This window comes from Stenella coeruleoalba (genome assembly GCF_951394435.1).
Source record: "Stenella coeruleoalba genome assembly, chromosome: 4".
Taxonomy (NCBI): domain Eukaryota; kingdom Metazoa; phylum Chordata; class Mammalia; order Artiodactyla; family Delphinidae; genus Stenella; species Stenella coeruleoalba.
In genome coordinates, this window is record NC_137149.1 from 25,726,475 (window position 1) to 25,747,357 (window position 20,883).

The following is a 20,883-nucleotide window of genomic DNA, read 5'->3' on the forward strand; positions in this document are numbered from 1 at the left end:
TGAGAGAGGCAACAAGGAAGAGAAAGTGATTAGGGGACTAGGGACAAGAAGCAGCTGATATTGAGTGCGTTCTATGTGCCAAGGACTTTTCTTCTGCCATGATTTAATACCACTGTTATTTGTTGCTGAATCCTAAGGAGGTCTCTCCAGCCAGGTTTTCTTTCCCGAGTTTATTCAAATGCCTCCTAGATATTTTCATTCACATATTTTGATGGCATGACAAAACTGAAGAATTCCAAAGTGGAGTCTAGATAATGAAATTAAATTTAGACACTAAGAGGGCATGTGTGTGAGTTTTGTTATTGTTTGTTTTGTTACATTGTTATTTTTTCACTGAAAACTATAGAAAGGAAGAAAAAGGTAGGTATGGATAGAACAAGTTAGGAGAAATGGCAGGATGTGAAGGAACACTTCCTTGTGGACATCTTTTTTCTCAGTAAAGCAAAAGCAAGTTCATCCACTGGAACCAATGTGGGTAAATTGGCAAGTTAAAAGACCTGAGGGGAAAATGATGAAGGTTTGAAATAGCTATGGAGAATCAGAGAGCTGAAATGGAACAAATCAAATGATGAGTAGGTATCATTGGTAGTCCAACTAAAATGAAGAGCTTGATTTTTCAGTAGCATCAACCTATGCGGCTATTTGATTTTTGCCAGCATTGCTTACCAATCCAGGTACAGGAGGGAAGAACACAGGTGGTTGGGTTGATCCAGGATTGGACTTTGCTATATGGATGCAGCAGGATAGTAAAGGCAAGAGTTTGTCAGTATAGACAACAGAATTTTTAAGTTAGGGATCAAAGGCTCAGACTTAGTATCAAAGAAAATACTTCCAGGAAGAAACTTTTAGATTGAGAGGGAAAAAAATGGAACTGTCCAGTTATGGAACTGGACACCAATAAATTGTAGAAATGGGTACTGGAATAACAGGAAGCTAAGCCAAAGAGTGAGATACTGGCGTAGAATATTTCAGAAATGGAGAGTCTCCATGATAAAAAGCCCAGATTTGGCTGGAGGTGATGATTGAAGAGGAGGGAAGAAAACGTCAGTGGCTTTGACAACACCAAGCAAATATGATACTCATTTGTCAGGTGGTCCACCCAATATTTGGAAAAACCTTGAAGGGCACTAATCCAGCTTCCTTAAACAGAAACTTATATTAAGGCATAACCTTCAATAAATCTTGGCCAAGTAGCTATCATCCTAATCATAACGTAGTGGCCCAAAATAGAACATTCTCTAGGAATGATTTGACTCACGTTCTTTAAAGCGAGTGTAAAATAAAATCAGTGATACTTTTTGTTTGTTTGAAATTAATGATGATTTGCATACAGTGGTTTGTATCTTTTATTTTATTTTCAGAAGAAGTCGTTGACATAATGTGGAGAGAGGGAACTTTTGATTCACTCTGGGTCAAAACCACTTAAACAAAACTTCTAGTGGGAGAAGCAGTGAAGAATGTAACTAAGGTTCTCTTCGAGTGGACATTTAAATTACTTTTCGTGCACAGGCATGAAGCCAGCCTCCGTTTTCCCAGCCCAGCTACTCTTGTTCAGCCAGCTCTATTACCTTAAATACCCAGGTTTGGCAACATATCAGAGAGCTAAATCCTATTTTTTTTTAACCTTTATATAAATGCATCCCTGGACTTCATATGGAACCAAACATGATCCAAAACATCAATACCTAACCTTGGAGCTTTGAATCTATCAGAAGGTTCTACCATTATCGGCCTCTATCGAAAGAAAACTTAAAGCTGCTTGCTTCCCCAGCCTCTTTCTTTCACTTTCTCTCCAAAAATGAGTCAAGATCAAGGAAAAAAAGTTTCATTTCCCCTCCTCCCTGAGAAGGAGTGTCGCTCATTGCCAGCTGCAAGACAAGCATAGGCCTGTTGAGCGTGAACAAGTTAATCGAACCCTAGTTAAAAAGCATTAGAAGATACATGCACACGCTTCTTAAAATTTTCCTGAACCTTTAACTTTATAGCCTAACTATCTTCACCCACTGGCAGAGAAAAGTGAATCTGAGAAGAGAGCTAACTATTAAGAGTCAGATGCCACGATTGCTTCATTTACCACACGCAGTTCCTTCAACGGTCCTGCAGTTGAGTTTGCCTATCCTTTCCTTCTGCACTTTCGGGAAGCTCTAGGAGCCACAGCTGATCTGATTCTGGGACCTGAGTTTGGTGTCTGGAATACAAGCTTTTGTGACATGGAGATTAATAAAAATAGTAATAACTGCTAAAACAAAGCCCCGAACAAAACTCCAAAAAACCAAGTGTTAATTGGATAATATGCATGGCTACCTTTAAAAGCTCTAAAAATTGTAATATAGAACATTTAGTTATATTTCTTGTACATTACTGCTGTTGCTATAGTAATTTCTCTTTCGCTGTTGTGGACAACATTAGGTCATAACTGCTGTACTCACATTTAACCCATGACTGCCTAGATAATCGTAAAGCTTACTCTGCCACTGTCTTTCTCGAGCACTCTGTCAGTCAATATTCCTAGACATTTAGTTTTCTTTACCATGTTAAGCAAAACATAAATTATAAACATAATTTATAAATTTATTTGTAACTGTAATTGCAGGATTTTGCTGAATCCTTTCATTACCAGAAAAGAACTCATTTTCCTTCAAACTAGCTAAGAAGTTGGACTTATTACAACTATTTTGCAGATTTCCTAAGTCAAGCGCAAGTAAACTTAAGAGTGTCAGAATCTGGTCTTTTTCTACAATTTAGCAGGATAGAAGGGCCTTTACATCATGTCAAATAATGTGTAACACAAGAAGCTTGACACCAACAGTGGTGAAAGCTGGGCCATAAGACCAGGTGTTCGGCACTCAGGCACAGACGCAGGCCTGGGGTGGGTGGGGGGGAGTTACTGCCTAGCTAATGCAATGCAGGTTACATTTGAGGGTGATTAACTGAAGATCCAAAGGGAAGACAGTTTTCAGAAAATATTTGTCCTCAGTATGGTGGCCATCCCGTCTTCAACACGTACCGTCTTGTCAGAACAAACTACTTGCCGTTTCTGACTGTGCCGCACTGCTGCATAACTCACGATCCACCGTAGGATCATGCCTTCCCCAAATTACCTCTACATCACTTCTCTGCCTGGTGAACTTCTATTCATTCTTTATAATTCAACTAAAACAAGCCCCAGGTGGAACGTTCCCTCATTCTTCTCTATGCCTCAACAGCATATTGTCTATACCTAATTACAATATAAATTCCCCTGTTGACTGAAGCTGCTTACTTGCGGGTTTTGTCTCCTTCAAGTCAGGGACTGTGGCTTCTTCATCCTTGTATTCCCAGTGGCACGTACAGTGAGTGCCTGGCACTTTAGAAACACAGAAAACAATGTTGGATTGTGTTTTAATAAAGGCAGTACTGAGATCAGTGAGATGGAGAGGATAAAAAGAATACTGACAAAGGAATGTTATTTAGTGGTGCTATAAATGAAGAAACAACCTTTGATTATGTGTAAATTAAATGTTATAGATCACATCCAACTTAGCATAGGAGATGTCGGTATGTTCAGAATTGGTAGCAAAAAGAGTAGGCTACTTTTGATGTAACATTAAGAAGCGTTAGAAAAATAGGAGGGAGAAAGTGAATATAAGCAAATGATTCAAGGGCTTGGGATAAAAAGATTACAATGTAGTCAGATGGATATTTTTGGTAACAGTTTGGTAACAGTTTTAGTAGAGAATAAAGATCCAATAGATACATAAAAAACTGTAGTATGCATGAAAAAGAATCATTTCATTAAAATGCTTATATTAATGAATGAAGCAAATAGAAACCAATAAAACCACTGAGTTTATGGTTTAACTATAAAAACACCTTGAGAACACAGATAACAGAAGGATAAGTATTAAAGTAAATGATCAGATAATTCAGAGTAGAATAAAGAGAAGTGATAAGCTGGTGTTAAAAGGAAGGTAAGGAACAATTGACTTGTTAAAGAAATGTACAGCAAAAGCCCAGGTGGGGAGTAAAAATGACCTAGGTATATCTTTGGAACAGAAGCACCAATCCAATGAGGACAAAGCACTGTTCTGATGGGTGGTAGATGCTTGAGTTGACACCAAAAATCAAGTCTTTCATTTCCATAGATCTTCAAATCTTTTTCTACTGTGCTGACAACGATGCCAATGGATGTTTGACTTACAATGAAATAGAAAGTCTACTAGGAGAAGAGACACCAGAACAAGAGTTACTGGAGCTATTTGATGCTGATAACAATAAGATGTTCTCCTATGTTGAACTAATAAGAGCATTTGGACTGACTGTTAAGGGGCTTCAGGGGCTGGGACATGGGTGAAGGCCAGGGGACAGGTAGCCTTGAACAGCATTCTGTATTACAGCCCCAAACTAAGTAACCCAAAACTTATAATTTTTAGTTTAAAATTAAATCCAAAAGTAAAGGTTATAAGAAAACCTCTAAAGTAACAAATAAACATGGCATCCCATGCCAAATGCAATGATAAATAGAGTAACAAATCAGTTTAACTGCATGAGTAGAGGGTTTATGTCTTCTGGAGGTTAAGGAAAGACATAGTAATTAGTGTTCCTCTGTACTTGCTTAAAGGATTTTAGGATGACACTCTTAAGACTGAAACTTTAAAGCTTGACTAGTAGAAAGCAATGAGGTAAAAACAAAACTAGAAGGCTACTTACTATTCATTGATAGAATAAAAAGTTAAAGCAATGTAAGTGAAATGAAATCATACAGAATCTAAAGCACCTTTTAAAATTATACTATTTCCCTCATCTGCTTCTTTTCTATTTAGTTTTCATAGACTCCATGGTGTAAGGAATTTGAAAACACTTACATTAAATATCTAGGGGTAGTTTCTTAACCAGTGATGTGAAGAACAGCAGAAGGAAATATGGTGGCTATGGAAAGGAAGTGTTCAGTCAATTAAATGAGAAAATTCTGATGTGAAAAAAAAGGAGACGTTTTTAGGTCTAAATTTTTTGAAGACATTAGAGCTGACATCCGAAGCTGGGAGATTAATAGAACACACTTGGCCATAAAACAAAATTCCATGTAATCAAATGCTAAATTCAATCTATTTACTTTTAAAACTGGAGAATAATAAATTATTAAATTGCTGTCATTTCCCTCTCATTTGAGAAAATATACAATAGTCAGCAGAGAGTTGTTTTGAACCGTCCCATCTTGGCATGGAAACACATGAGCTGACCCTACCTGCCCGTCCAGTGCTGTAGCTACATTCTCAGGGATCACATCTGCTGCATGGTGAAAACATCTATGACATAGGAGGACCCACATGGCTGTAGACGCCTGGATACCACCAAGGTCTTGCATTTGCCAAATCCCATTGACTTCCCTGGGTCCTGTATTCAAGACTTTAAAGGTCTTTGCTTGATTTTGTCCCGTCCCACCTTTATTTCGGCGAAGAAGAAGAAGAAGAAAAAAAAAAAGATGGGCTAGCATTCCAAAATACAAATTGCATGGCTGGAGGAACCATTCATCCAAAGCATCCTTTCTGAGGTAGTCATGGATCTGAAACTTCTGCCTCCTTCCCAGGACATCCTTGCTTTGTTCCCCACACCTGTTTACTGCTACAGGGAAGATGAACATGCTGCCATCCTAGGCTAAGCTCTTGAATGGCTGCCACCTATCAGGCCTGGGCCTATCTCTGGCTCTACGTGACAACTGACTGCATTCCAGCATCTTCTTTTAATATCAGGGACAATGAGTGATGCTAAATAAATGAGAGTTAGAGAATCAGAGATAAAACGCATCCTGGTGCAGAAGATCCTTTTAGAAGCTCCAGTAAAGATTATGAGGCAGGCTCCCATGGGGGAAAGTTCAGGTCTCTATTTGTACAAATCAGTTATATAAAAACTTTGATTGACCAAGTGGGAGGTAAGAAGGGGTATACATGGCTTGACAGTTTAAAGATCCCTAAGCTACACCCCAAACCAGTTTACAGGGTCCCCCAGCCAGAGGTCTACACAGTGCCCTAGTCAGTGCAGCATTCTTCCCAAACCTATGAAGAAGCACCATCTGTGTATTCATTGTTTTTAATGGAACTTCCATCCTAAATGACATTCAGCTAGTTCAAAATATTTTTTTTGAATTTTATTTTTTTTATACAGCAGGTTATTATTAGTTATCTATTTTATACATATTAGTGTATATATGTCAATCCCAATCTCCCAGTTCATCCCACCATCACTACCCCCCGCCACTTTCCCCGCTTGGTGCCCATACGTTTGTTCTCTATATCTGTGACAGACAAAATATTTTTTAACACAGTTGAACATGTTCTCAGTTTGGCCTTTGGTAATTTGGAATGCTTGAACTTCCAATTGGGTTTCCATACTCTGTTAAAAAACAAAGGCATCATTATATACATAAGCACAATCTATGCACCATAAACCTGGAAATGCTAGGGCAACTTAGAAAACATCGAACAGTAGACAACCCAAGAGAGGAAACTGAAAGCTTGGAAGCAAGAAGATGGTAAGCAAGGAAGGGAAGAAGGCAGCTTATGCAGTAAGTAGTATGAAATCTGGAACCGGAAGCCAACACACTCAACTCAAAAGTTAATTGCGACTGGGCCCGTGAGCCATGGCCACTGAGCCTGCGCATCTGGAGCCTGTGCTCCGCAACGGGAGGGGCCACGGCAGTGAGAGGCCCGCGTACGGGGCGGGGGGGGGGGGGGGGGGGGGGCGGCGGGGGGAGTTAATTGCACTTTCACAAACAGCAACGCTGGCTTATCCATTCTCTTGGATCTGTGAAATAGATTCAGAGGTACATAAGTGAATTTCTTCCTTTTCTAATCTCCTTGAGACCCTAAATGAAAAATTGTGTGTCAGTTGAATTCACTGTAAGAGAAAATATTATTCATAACTAGGATCTAGTTTAAACTTTTAAATCTCAAAATATTTTTTACTCTAGAATAAATAAGAAGATGGAAGTTCCAGAAAGAAGACTATATATTCAGAGCAGTAGCTTGATTTTATTTTATAACAATTTCATCCTGGTTTCCACAATATTTGAGCAAGAAGTGTTACAGAGGTGCATCTGAGTTAGATGCTAAAACTGGCTAGTTCTTTTGAATATCATTCAGTTTCAAAGAAGTTTTTCTTTTGAAACAAACTTTAAGTTTATAATACCACCATTATTTAAAAAATAGGTGAAGAAATTTTGGTTTGAGTTAATTTTTATAATCTAATTCTAAAGAATTGTTTAGTATAATTTAAATGTTAACTACACATACGCATACTTAGTATTAACATTATATATTTATATAATGCATATATATATATATATATATATATATATATACACATTTGTACTTGTTTTTTTTTTCTATTGGCCAAGGTTTTAACCAGTTGTTCACAGTGGCATATTTAAGCACCTAGAAGCACCTTCTTATTCATAAGGTGAACTTGTCATATACAGAGGGCAGAATCAGGATTGGAAGCAGAATTGATGATTTTTATATGTTAGCCTTGGGCTTTTCTAAATGCCTGATCTCTATCAGTTCTTCCGATTTGAGAACAAAATGCCTAGACATCACTCAGAAATATAACACCACACATCATCGTTAACTTGAAATTTAATGTTACATGCTAGTTACCTAATATGTTTATACTCGAAGTTACCATTTTCTGCTAAAAGTAAGGAATACTCATGGACTTCAGCTACAGTTTCATGAGGGTAGCTAAAGCAGAATTAGCATAAATATATAAAAGTCTTCCTAACATATTAGTTTTTTGGTTTTTTTTGTTTTTTTTTTCACTTTATTATTTTTTTTTAACATCTTTATTGGGGTATAATTGCTTTACAATGGTGTGTTAGTTTCTGCCTTACAACAAAGTGAATCAGTCATACATAAACACATGTTCCCATATGTCTTCCCTCTTGTGTCTCCCTCCCTCCCACCCTCCCTATCCCACCCCTCCAGGCTGTCACAAAGCACCGAGCCAATATCCCTGTGCCATGCGGCTGCTTCCCACTAGCTATCTACCTTACTACGTTTGTTAGTGTGTATATGCCCATGACTCTCTCTCGCCCTGTCACAGCTCACCCTTCCCCCCCCCATAACCTCAAGTCCGTTCTCTAGGAGGTCTGCGTCTTTATTCCTGCTTTACCCCTAAGTTCTTCATGACATTTTTTTTCTCATATTAGTTTTTGACATTCTAATGCAGTGCTGTGCTAAGAGTAATAGATCCTTCAACAGCAAAATTGTTTGTAACTAGGCTCTCAATAAGAAACTATTTTTTGTTACATTGTCTTTTACTTATATCTGACCTGGATGGAAAATTGACCTTAATATTAGGACTAAGGATTTAACGGCTTAGTAGAAATTACCTTTTAAAAGTGTAGATCTTATATTAAATTCAAGCTAACTCTGCCTTTGTAATAAGAAACAATCGCTTACTGCATAAAATACATTACTGAAAGAGTCAAAACTAACTGTAGATAGAAACTAACACAGCAATGAAATATTTTTAGTTGTATAAAATTCAGTGAGGGGGCTTCCCTGGTGGTGCAGTGGTTGAGAGTCCGCCTAATGATGCAGGGGACACGGGTTCGTGCCCCGGTCCGGGAAGATCCCACATGTTGCGGAGCGGCTGGGCCCGTGAGCCATGGCCACTGAGCCTGCGCATCCGGAGCCTGTGCTCCGCAATGAGAGAGGCCACAGCAGTGAGAGGCCCGCGTACCGTTAAAAAAAAAAAAAAAAAAAAAAAAAAATTCAGTGAGGACTTCAGGTTTTATTATTTAATAAATGAAAATGCTTTGTAATACCTGAGATATTTAATGTTGGTGTTAGACTTCTTTGAGTAGATTTACACTATAACTGTTTTATTTGAATAACATAGTATAATTTTACATGTAGTTTTGATTTTTCAACGTGACCTTGGATTATATCAATATTTTGCTTGCTGGAAAAAATCTGCTGGTTTTATCACACTAACTAGGCATATTATCAGTAATCTTGTGGGTTATACGAATTAATTCTTTCTTAAATTATGTCTTGTTTACCCAAAAGTAAAGAGTGCAAATTACATAATTATAGTGTGCCTTTTGGTTTCCATATCTTGAAAAATAAGACCATTCATGCCATTCCCCACCCTGGCCCCAAGTCAGAAGCCCAAATACCCAAGTGATTAGGAACTTGTAACATCTTGCAGAATTTGTAGAAAAATAACAATATGTCATTTTGACATATGTCTTAATTGTATAGATTTCTAAGACACCACTAGCTAAAATTTGTTAGAAAAATGTTTTTGCTCTCTGCAAAAACTTTCACTAGCATTTCTGCATGAAACATACGCCTTTAAAAGCTGGCTAAAAATTATACTGTCTCAGAAGTAAGAAGGATAAGATTAACAGCATTCACATAATTCTTAAACTTTGTCATATAAGATTTAAAAGTTTTCTATTTCAAATTGTTTTTGATAACACCAATTGCAAATAAGCGTTCTCTAATGTGATTTTATATTTATAAACCAGCTGAATTACTTAGAAACAAGAATGAAAATAATTATACTTCCAATAATAAAACAGATCACTGTATTATCCCTTGAAGTCGTTTTTGTCACCTTATACTGGTTCTCTCATTTTTAAACCTTTTCAAAGTGGAGTCATTCCATTTTGGCAGCATTTTGGGATCTGGTGAATAGCTGAGCTATGAAGAGAGAGGACAAGTTATAACTGTGAGAGCCAAGTGCACCACTGACACCTAAAATACCACCAGGTGAATAGAAGCCTTAATAAATAGTTGAATAAATGAATAAAACACATTTTTCTAAACAACTTTCAAAAACTGAAAGCACGATGATGTGAAAGAAGTTAGTCTATTCAGTATATCCATGACTAATACCACAGGTTTGAGGGCTCATCCTGTGCGGGCCATTATGCTAAATGCTTTAAACACATGCACGCACACACACAGTGTATTAAACATTCAGTATAATGGCCAGCACAGTGTATGTGTGCGTGTGTGTGTGTGTGTGTGTGTGTGTGTATGTGTGTGTGGTGTGTGTATATGTATTCAAGAAAAGCCCATGAGGTGACCATCATCATACAAATAAGAAATTCAAAAGCTAAAGATTAGTAAATGTTGGGGTAAGCCTTCAAAGTCATGACCCTCAGACAATCAGAGCTTGAATTCAATACCTGATTCAAAAAATAAATTCATGAGGATGTTCCTGAGGAAGCAATTAACGGCATGGACATTGTGTTACAAGACAAGCCAGTAGTGAGTGTGGATTCTCTGGTGCACACAGAGAGGCTTCTATGACATGTATTCTTGCCTCCCAAGTGTTCCCACAGTACCCTGCACATACATCTGCCATGGGCCCCAGCACTTTACATTATAGTTACTTCGGTGTCCATGTCTCCCACTAGATCACAAGCTCCTTGAAGGAGAGACTGTCCTTATCATCTGTAAACTCCCCTGGTATCCAGCATACTGTCTGCAATGGGACAGGCATCCACTGAACGTCAAGTCACTTCCACTCCCCACCCCTCCATGGCAGTTCCTGAGTTCTTATAAATAAATATTCTCTCTTCAATTCACTACAGTTGTGTATTTCAAAGAAGGTTCTTACCGTTTATAAATAACAATGGTCCACAAAATGTTTCACAACAACAAACTGAACTTCTTTCATGTTAATTTCATCACAAGTTTTATGCCCCACAGTGTCCAATTATAATGTCTAATCTGCCTAATTACAAGGCAAAGCTGGGAGCATGACACTGAGACAGGTCATCTGAGCATAAATATTCTTGTAGTTTTGGTGGAAACAGGAAATGGGTGGGAAAAAAACAGGATGCTACGGCTTGTCTCAGCAGTGCCTCACCACTACTGGTTCCTAGAAGGGAAGGAGGGCAGGGGCAGATAGCAGATCACCTGAATAGGTTTTTCTGAATTGGAGTCCTCTGTGGATCTAGCGTGGTGGATTTCAGCAGTTGGAGAGGGGTGTTGTGTATCACAATCTAGCAGGAGATGTGGTCAATAAGTTGTTGGATAGGTAAGGTTCAGAGGCGATTCATTAAGGACAGTACTCCCAAACCTAAGTTGATAACCACCACCAGAGACTTTGCCAGAAGGTATCAATGTTGTATTTGGGAGTCTGAGAATGTCCCCAGATTGTAATACAAAGTGTCTACATCCTCAAGAGAGAATCTCTAGCTTTCTCCAATTTCAATCATAAACCACCACTTTAACCTAAACACCACTCCCCTTCAATCCCGGACATTCAAATTCTGCCTCTACGTCTATGTGGAGGGATATTAAAAGTTATGGCTCTAGAGGAAAAACGATTGATGTCTTAATTCTCATTTGCATTTGATATGATGACCAGCGACAGAAATACTTGCAGAGGTTCTTTTTAAAAAATAAATGAATAAATACCTTCTTGAAAACTTTACTTTATTAGAGAATCTAGCCCAAGCGTGGAAAATTTAAAATCACTCTATTTACCAAAACTGGCTAACAATAAGCTTACTAAAAAAAAACAAAAAACAAAAAAAAACAACAATGATCAGTAAATACCTACACTTAACATTCTTAATTATGGGACAATTTTAAGATCCATGTTGATGTACTTGTAAGGTAAATACCTCTGTTTAATAATAATTTAAAAAAATTCTCACATGTAACACTGTTTTCACACTCATATACACATATAAAGGTTGGGAGACCTGTCTCAGAAACATGTTTATAATGGATTTACATAATATTGTGAAATAAAATCTGAATAAAAATTTTATTCCAACAACATTTCTCTATTTTTAAATAATGTTTATTGTTTAAGTTTTTATCACAGTGGAGATTAATTTATGCTTAATCATCCAGTGAATGCCTACTGTCACCTTTATCCAATTCCAAAAAAGCAAAATCAACTCATTCATACACTCTAAGTCCTGTTGCCATCCCACCATTCATTGCCTGTGTCTTTTTTCCCTTTTAACGGCAATACTATAAGATTGTGAAAAGGTATAACTAATAGGCTTATATGTGTAATACCATTTCTTCAAGTATTCAGACAGCAATATATTTGCCTGCATTGTACACTAGAAAACTACTTGTGACATTATTTCTAAGTACAGGAGAGTGGCTCCTGGTGGGAGTGTGATGAAGTTGTATGTCATAGTGTATGATAAGGATTTAAGCATTCTAGAATTTTCACAACTCTTCCCATGTTAGCGAACGTCATTAGGTAGATGCTGTATTTTTCTACTGTCAGCTGTCAGACATAAGATGTCAAACTACAAATAAATAAAGCATACACTCAACATGTGTAGTGCAAATGCTAAGTAAACAGAATGACAGGGAATAAACTCGTAGTTGCCAGCAAGTGAACGGTTCAGTTGGGAGGTCCTGATTTTGTGATGTCTGTGACTTGTACCCCTATCCTCAAATGAATACTATTCCTGTCCCATGTCAGCCACAATGGATTGAAGTGAGGGTGAAGGCAGTGAGGAGGGGAGTGGGAACTCATTTTCACAAACAAGTAGTACAATTTCTCTGTCACTTCTGTATAACATGTAAAGTTTGACTTGGTAACCAGATCTCAAACCTCTCAGACAAAGCAGGTACCAATATGGAGAAAAGCAAATGTTCCAATGAAAAGAATTAAATGTTGGCACCTATGTAACAGACTGTGTGGCCCAGACAACAAAATAGGATGAAGGAGGTGGTTTTTTAAAGTTAAAACTTTGGAAATACCACACCTGAACATTCAAAAATTACATTACAGAAAAGCCATCAAACAGTTACAAAACATTCAAATAACAACCCTGTTTAAAGATGCCATAGAAGCAGTAATCTTCAGTACTCTGAACAAAAGTCAGAGCTTTGTTGCTTTGTTTTAATTATACATTTAACATACTGTTATTCATTAAAATGAAATAGAAAAAAAACTATAAAATTCTCCCAGAGGCAAATTATTGGTAGGGAGAAAATAGAAGTAAAATGTGACAACCAATTTATACATTTACTTAATTGTATGTTTTTTCCCCCAGAAGTATCCACAGTCTGTAAGAAAAGTAAAACTAAAACAAAACAAAAAACCTAAAATGAATAAACAAAAAAACCCTAAAAGTACAAAAACCGGTGTCATCTACCTTTTCATTTTCTTCCTCTGCATTCAGTTTTGAGGGAAAAGTGTTCTTTCATGGTAGTGTTCTGAGCCCCCATATATGAAATTCTAGAAGAGAAACGTTTGGATCCTAACCGTCCTTCTATTTCATTCTTGAACGTGTTGTACCGTTAACAAATGTAACAAGCAGCTGGCTGAAATAATCTTAATTAGGAAACATACACACACACATACATATACAAACAAATCTTTTTTAAGAGAAAAGAAACCATTCCTTATCTGGGACACACATATATCAAGACTTAAAACTAAAGTCTGACACGGTCACTTAATTGATTTAAATAATTAAGGCTTCTAAAAGGTTCAGTGCCAAAACTCTCTGCATCAGTATTCGCATAAAATACATTTTTGCATTTTAGGTCTGTGCTTTTTACAGCCATCTTAATTCCACAGAATTTCATTAGTAAGATCAGATAAGGGAGTGTTAGAATTGTTTACTGATGTTTTCCTTTTAGTAGTTGTTAGACTAAATTATAGCAATAAAAATTCAATGACTGAACAGATTTGTTACTATCAGGTGGGGCTGTTGGCTCATTTCACCTTCTTTTCATGTTTAATGTGGCCATTTCTTTTATACTTGCCATTGGGGATTCCATTATGGTAATGTCCATTAACTGTGCTATGCTTATTTCTAGACCACAAACTTTTGATTTTACTGTAGATAAATTTTGTGACCCAGGACAAGAGGAAGTAAAACAAGGCAGCACCAAGCAAAAGCACAAAGGCAACATCCAGTAAAAAATACTGACAGAAAGAGATTTGATGGACAGCGGCACGTAGGTGATGGGCTCCATTGTGACGCAGAATGTAATCGATCCAATAGACAGTCCGATTGACAGGGTGCCCAGGTTGATCCTTGTGGATTTCTGAAAGCTTCTGAGCCCTCTGACGGTAGCTATGAGGTGGAGGTAAGACACAGAATGATCATGTAGCTACAAGGCTCAGGATCATAACTCCCTAAAGTTAAAAATGGGGAAAATAATAAAAATAGCTATCCTGTATTAGGTACCTAGTATGTGCCAGGCACTGTGATAAGTGCTTTCAACACATTACCTTATACTAACACAGTAAAATAAATTTTACACAGATAAGGAAAATGAAAATCAGAGAGACCAAGTGACCTGACCATGATTACAAATTTGAGATTCAAATTCAAGTTTTTCTGACTCCAAATCCCATGCTCCTTCTACACTAGACCATGCCTCTTATATACACGTAATCCTTCTCTTCATATGCTTTTAAATACTATTAATCAATGAGTCTCAACCAGGAAGAGGAGTGAATTTATTAGATTCTAAAACAGAGGGACGGTGGGAAAAAATGCAGAATTTTGTCCCAACACCATTTCCTTTTAGTAGTGACATTTAATTCTGTTCTGATTTAAAATAGCACTAGCTGACAGAGTGAGATTATTATATTTAGTAAACAGATGAAAAGGAATTGACAAACACTATGAAGCCATATGTGAGTGACATTATATGCAGTAGAGATACATACATGTATATGTATGTACATACATATAAAGAGAACACTCTTAAATGATTGATAAAAATCAGCTAAAGAGGATCAAAAATATTTAACTGTACATTTCTATGCCAATCTTTGGCACAAAGCCCCTTTGAGCATGGATCTCTGGTTAGAGTTTGCATTGTTCAAACGTAAGAAATAATTTCCACATGGAAGGATTACAAAACACATCATGGAGGGTGTGGCCCTCGAGCTGTGCCTTATACAGGAACAAAAGTTTGGACATGTGAAAACTTGCTAGGCCAAGAGAAGAGTGTGAACTAAGTAATAAAGGTGGGAGGGCAAGAGTATGCCCAGAACAAACTTATTTGGAAAGAGTATGTAGCACAGGGGTGTTTGGCTGGAAATTAGACTGGAACGTGAGTCTCCTTCACGTGTGTTCAGAATGACAAGATATGCAGCCCTGTTCTTAGAATCAAAGACCATTAAATCAGAGAGACTGGCTTTAAACCAGAGCTTCAGGGATAGGATTAAAGAAAGGAAGAGACTGATGGTGGGAAGATCATCCAAAAGACTGCCCTCGGGCTTCCCTGGTGGCGCAGTGGTTAAGAGTCCGCCTGCCGATCCAGGGGACACGGGTTCGTGCCCCGGTCCGGGAAGATCCCACATGCCGCGGAGCGGCTGGGCCCATGAGCCATGGCCGCTGAGCCTGTGTGTCCGGAGCCTGTGCTCCGCAACGGGAGAGGCCACAGCAGTGAGAGGCCCGCGTACCACAAAAAAACAAATACAAAAACAAAAGACTGCCCTCATGGCCATAATTTCCTGCCTCCCAGGGTCCATGATCTTTCTCCTAAGCCATACTGTCTACCCTGTGTTGAAAAGTTTGTGAAAAAACTATAGAACACTGTAAACTGTTGTTAATTGTTTTCTTGTATTTTGAATACTTATATAAGTAAATTTTTTTAAAGAAAAAGCCCATTTTCTGTGTCATCCTAGCCTTACAACAAAATTACTGTTATATAATAAACCCAGTTGGTTTAAAAGTGTAAAACCTCACCCAAATATTAAGAGGCCATCCCTGTAATATTCCTTGTACTACTAAGAGGCCTTGCTTTGTAATCTATCATCATTTCTAATCAATGGCAAAAGGTAAATTAGAAACTTTTGATTACTCTGTTTTGTGAGAAAATTCTTACAGGACAAAAGGGCATCTTTAAAATACGGAAGTGAAACATGGTATCTTAGAAAATGAAATTCAACCTTCTATTTTAACATAGAAGGAGGATTAAAAACAATCTTGGTCCTCAGGTACCTTAATGTCATGAGACTATGGCCCATTCTCTAGAGATAATTAAACAGACTGCATGTGACAAAGATCCTTCTGCAGGGACTCTGGCTTCATTGCCACCTATGAAATTCCAATAGGCTCACTGGTCCAGAACCAGTCCTTACCTGCCTCAGCTTACGTGAGTATGGAGTAGGGCCTCATCGCTCAGACCTTTACTTCTCCCCAAGAGCAGACTCATAAAGTCACTGCCCGGCCCCATTTTCCAAGATTCCCCCTTTCAGAGGTAGCAAGTGGCATTGTCCTTTCAGCATAGTTTGCTTGACAACCCAAAATTTCTACCAGTAGGAATATAAAGTTTGTGGGAAAAAAAAAAAAGAACAGTGTGATTAAAATGGTCACTTAAGGCCACTTCTAAACTCTCCTTTCGAATGTCTTGGATAAAATTACTTTTAATAAAACAAATTACCTTGTAAGGGGCTCATGTGACTTGCACATTTTATTTTACAAAAGGGAAAGTGTCTCCTATCAAAAGTAATAACTGGGCTTTCCCTGCTGGCGCAGTGGTTGAGAGTCCGCCTGCCGATGCAGGGGATGCGGGTTCGTGCCCTGGTCCGGGAAGATCCCACATGCCACGGAGCGGCTGGGCCCGTGAGCCATGGCCGCTGAGCCTGCACGTCTGGAGCCTGTGCTCCGCAACGGGAGAGGCCACAACAGTGAGAGGCCCGCGTACCACAAAAAAAAAAAAAAAAAAAAAAAGTAATAACCAAGGGCTGGATATGTGTTAAGTTCATAAGGATTAACTACCCATCTTTCTCTACAACTTGCTTTAATAAAATCTCCAGATTCAAAAGAACTCCTTCCAAAGAACAAAAGCAATAGCTTTCAGTAAATAAACCCAAACAACTAGTATGGGAAGAAGGAAGACATGGTTCAAGTTGAGTAAAAAAGAAATAAGTGATACTTCTTTAGCACTATTGGTTTAAACTAGACTATCTTAGACACAATATTAGTGAATCAAATCAGCCTTTTCAAGACTTATGGCATGTTAAATATGGAACATTATCATGTATTTGAAACAAAAAAGATAAATGCCTTAAGTTTACATATAATTACTTTTAGCAAAGAACATACTACCTGAATCATTGTCATTTTTACAATGAATAAAGACATCTTCCTACCCTGAATGTGCAAAAGGCTTTAGTTAAATATTTAAACTTTTCAAGGGTTATATGCAAATAACTAATTATTTATCTTATATGGATACTTTGTGGAAGAATATAAATTTATTCACTAAACAAAATAAAACCTAGTTTGAAATCAAGCACATATGTATACTTGAAGATGGCATAGCTGGGATTTAATCGCAGTGTGAACTAAGACTCTGATTTGGTCTCTGATTTGGCCCCTTTTACACCTCACAGAACACAGCCAGACTGATTTTGTGTGGATGATCCAGACTTTTGCTTTTTCTGCATAACCGACCCAATCTTGGCAGCTCTGCCACTATCTCTCTACAAACTCTACTTGAGGGCTGCATTGTACAAATCTTCCTTTAAAAGCCTGTATGATACATATCATCTTCCATAAGAACATCACATTTTGAAAAACACTAGACTTTTAAAAGAAAGGCTACAGAACACAGATGAAGGGATCTCACAGTCAGGTACCTCAGATCAGCAAACATACTGATCCAAGTGCCAAGAGCTGTGACCGAGACACTGGATCCTCTAAGGGGTCAGCACACGAAGGCCACCTCCAAGCCCACATAAGACAGCATAATGAACTGCAGTGCACTTGAACCCAGCCTTTTACCTAAAAGCTACATCGCTTTATAGGAAAGAATTGTTCTTATTGTTGGTTGTTTCTTAGAATATGGCAGTGTTTCTCAGTCTACTGTTATGCCATCTACCCTGGGTATAAACAGAAGAAGCTCACACTCTTCAGACATTAATGCCATTTGAAAGGCAAGATCAATTAAATGTCACGTAAAAATGGGAAATAGTGTTGCTTTGTTTTAAAACTACACAGGCCAACTCTCTACTCTTTCAGGCTCAGTTGTGAACTGGGTTAACTCAAGACACATCAAGAATTTAAGAAAAAAAATAAAATAAAGATTCTGACTAGTCATTCACCTGAGTAAAAAAATCTCGGCATTTCATTGACGCCCCGCACTAGGGAAACCCAGCACCAGGCAGTATCAAGAGCACCAGCTTTGGAATCAGACAGTCCTGGTTCAAATTCCTACTCTAATAGCTTTGTAACTATGGGCAAATTACATAAGCTCTCTGAGTTTCAAGTGCCTCATCTCTATAATATGAATAAGGAGAACGGTGATATATAGTTTTATGAGCATCAAAATGAGATAAAGGACACAAAAATGGACACACAGTAGGGATCCAATGGTTCCCATGGTAGTTTTTCCTTAGTTTGTCGAACCTTGGTAGAATATTATTCAAGGTCATACAAGGCTGGCCAAATGATTGCTATTTCTATTTTCCAAATGACAGAAACAGGCACAAGGCATTATACACAGGAATCTAAAGGATATTTCTATAATTGGTTTATTGACAACCTACTGGCAATAATCAGCTATTGACAATGTGCTGTGGTATATATATTTCATCTGCTTTAATATTAATTGAAACCTTACCTGGGATTATTGATAACTTTCACTAGTGCTTCATACAGCTCTCCTTCAGTAACTGTCTTCCATTCTAGCAGTATCCCCATACCTTTTGCCTGTACCCGGGTCATAGTATCATAATGGTCTCCAAAGAGTGGGATTCCCACTACAGGAACACCATGATACATAGTTTCAAAAATACTATTCAAACCACCATGGCTCAGGAAGGCTTTAATATTTGAATGCCCTAAAGAAGGATTAAAAAAGAAAACAACTTAGAATATTGTGTATTGTTCTAGGAAGAGATTTTCCAGAAATTTCTTAAAAGCTGATATTATAATAAACATACATTTCAGATATAGGATTTTTAAAGGCACAGTTTCACAGATTACTGCTCTATACCAATTACGATGCTTGTTATATACATAATTATCTGATTTACATATATCAGTTAAAAGCCATTTTTAAGCTAATATTTATAACTTTAAGAATTATATCATAATATCTTCTCCCAAAACACAAATATCAACTGCATTCAAACGGCCAATAATTAACAGGATATCAATGAAAGCAAGAAATGACAAAAAGTACCAGGGGGCAATCACATTCTAGTAAACACACTCACTTTCTGGCTACTCAAGCATTTATCTATATTAAAAAAAAATATGTAAAAATGTGGGGCTGGATTCCAGATGTCCATGAAGAGTTTCTGTGCTTACCCAAAGAGGAACATTGTATGGTGCTTAGCATTTACAACATTCAAGTCATATCAGCACCTGTGCTACACAATCTTAGGGTCTGATTTTACATTTTAGGTATAAAAACATGTAGGGACAGACAGTTACAAAAGTTAGTTGTAAGAGATGGGACATCACGTAACATCTAGCTGTCATGGAGATAAAAGAGATAATTCATCAAAATTAATGAGGTATTTAAAAATCCAGATCTCCTTCTGAGCAGAAAGTTTTGCATAAAAAGTGTAAGACAAAGAAACACTGCACTCAGGATAGGTGCTCTATGGCCAGAAAGGAATTATAGCTTGCAAAAACACAAACATTTAAGATAAACATACATCAAGTAAAAAAACGAACTCTGTGTGTGAACCTGGGTCTCAATGGGGCTCCAGGACTCTCCCACCTCAACATCTAGCAGGCTGGTCACTCAGTGTCTCTTGCTCTGACCCACAAGCGGCTTCTCAACTCAGCCCAACTAAGGGATCTACCCTCGCAGTGGATTTCAAACTTTCTTTTCAGTAGTAGAACCAACCCTTTTTCTTTAAACAAAACTTTATTATCACCAAGCCCAGCAGTGAAAAATAATGCAGAGCTGGTGTATGGAGAGCAGGGGGGAGTGTCATGAGAGGAGGGGAGGGGAGAGACACTGACTTGGTTCCTGCTTTTCATCCTGGAGGAATCTTCTGAGCATAGTTAGAAACGAACAGAGGACCCACAAAGGTCATGGCTAGAGTTAAAAAGGATGCTAATGTCAGAAAACGCAGAGAGCTGAGATTCTGAGGAACCCAGAAGAGATGTGAACTTGAGGAGGGCCTCTGGGTGTAGCTACACCTCGCTGTAGAGCCTCGCAGAAAAAAACCCATAAGACCAATTTAGATGCTCCCAGACGGCTGTGCCCCTGCTGAAATGAGATGGCTGATGGTCAAGATATCTTATTTAAATTTACTGCTTCCTTCCTACCTTCTATGGAATCTGAAGTCATAATAGTAAAGACATAAAAAAGAAAAAAAATACAAACATCAAAAAAGGTAAACTGTCTTGTTATTTTTTTCTCAGTTTTACCATTTACAGAATAACATAATAAACTAAACAAAAGGAATTATTTATCTATATACTTACTGTTTTTTAGTTACAAAATTCAATTTGCAGGTTTTTAGGGGGTCAATTTAGCTTCTAAAAGATATTCTTTAAAAGTCTATTTTTAAGAATATAACTTAAAGCTACTTTTACATAATCTGTTAGATTAGTATTATTGAACAAATGATGGTCGATACTGCCAAAATCAGTAACATTTTTATAATTTCCTTAATAAGTAATATCTTAAAGAATAATATGGCCTTATATTTTCCTAGAGATTTAATGAATAAAACAATTTACATTTTACTATCTGTGCTTATTAAACAGAATTAGATTCAGATTCAGATATCTTAAAAGATATGCATATAATTGGTATTTTAATTTTGAGTTGAGGATCAGAACCCCAAGAAATAAATAAATCAAAAGAAATAATGTGTTCAAAAGTGCCCAGTGATTTAGGGTAAAATCTAGGCAGATAATCCAAGTAAAGTTAAAGTAAGTTGACTGTTATTTTGGCTTTCTGCTTC

General features: G+C 37.5%; 1 protein-coding gene across 6 annotated transcripts in view; it reads right to left on the minus strand.

Moving 5' to 3' along the window:
* Positions 1-11,185: 11,185 nt before the first annotated feature.
* The window catches only part of UGT8 (UDP glycosyltransferase 8), a 94,381-nt gene continuing 84,683 nt past the window's right edge, over positions 11,186-20,883 (minus strand). For all 6 annotated transcript variants that reach the window (XM_079920183.1, XM_079920180.1, XM_079920182.1 and 3 more), the window contains 2 exons: positions 18,573-18,792; positions 11,186-14,062 (listed from right to left, as the gene is read on the minus strand). In XM_079920183.1, the coding sequence (XP_079776309.1) occupies positions 13,699-14,062; positions 18,573-18,792 (584 nt within the window). In that variant the 3' untranslated portion in view covers positions 11,186-13,698. The remainder of the gene's footprint in view (positions 14,063-18,572; positions 18,793-20,883) is intronic.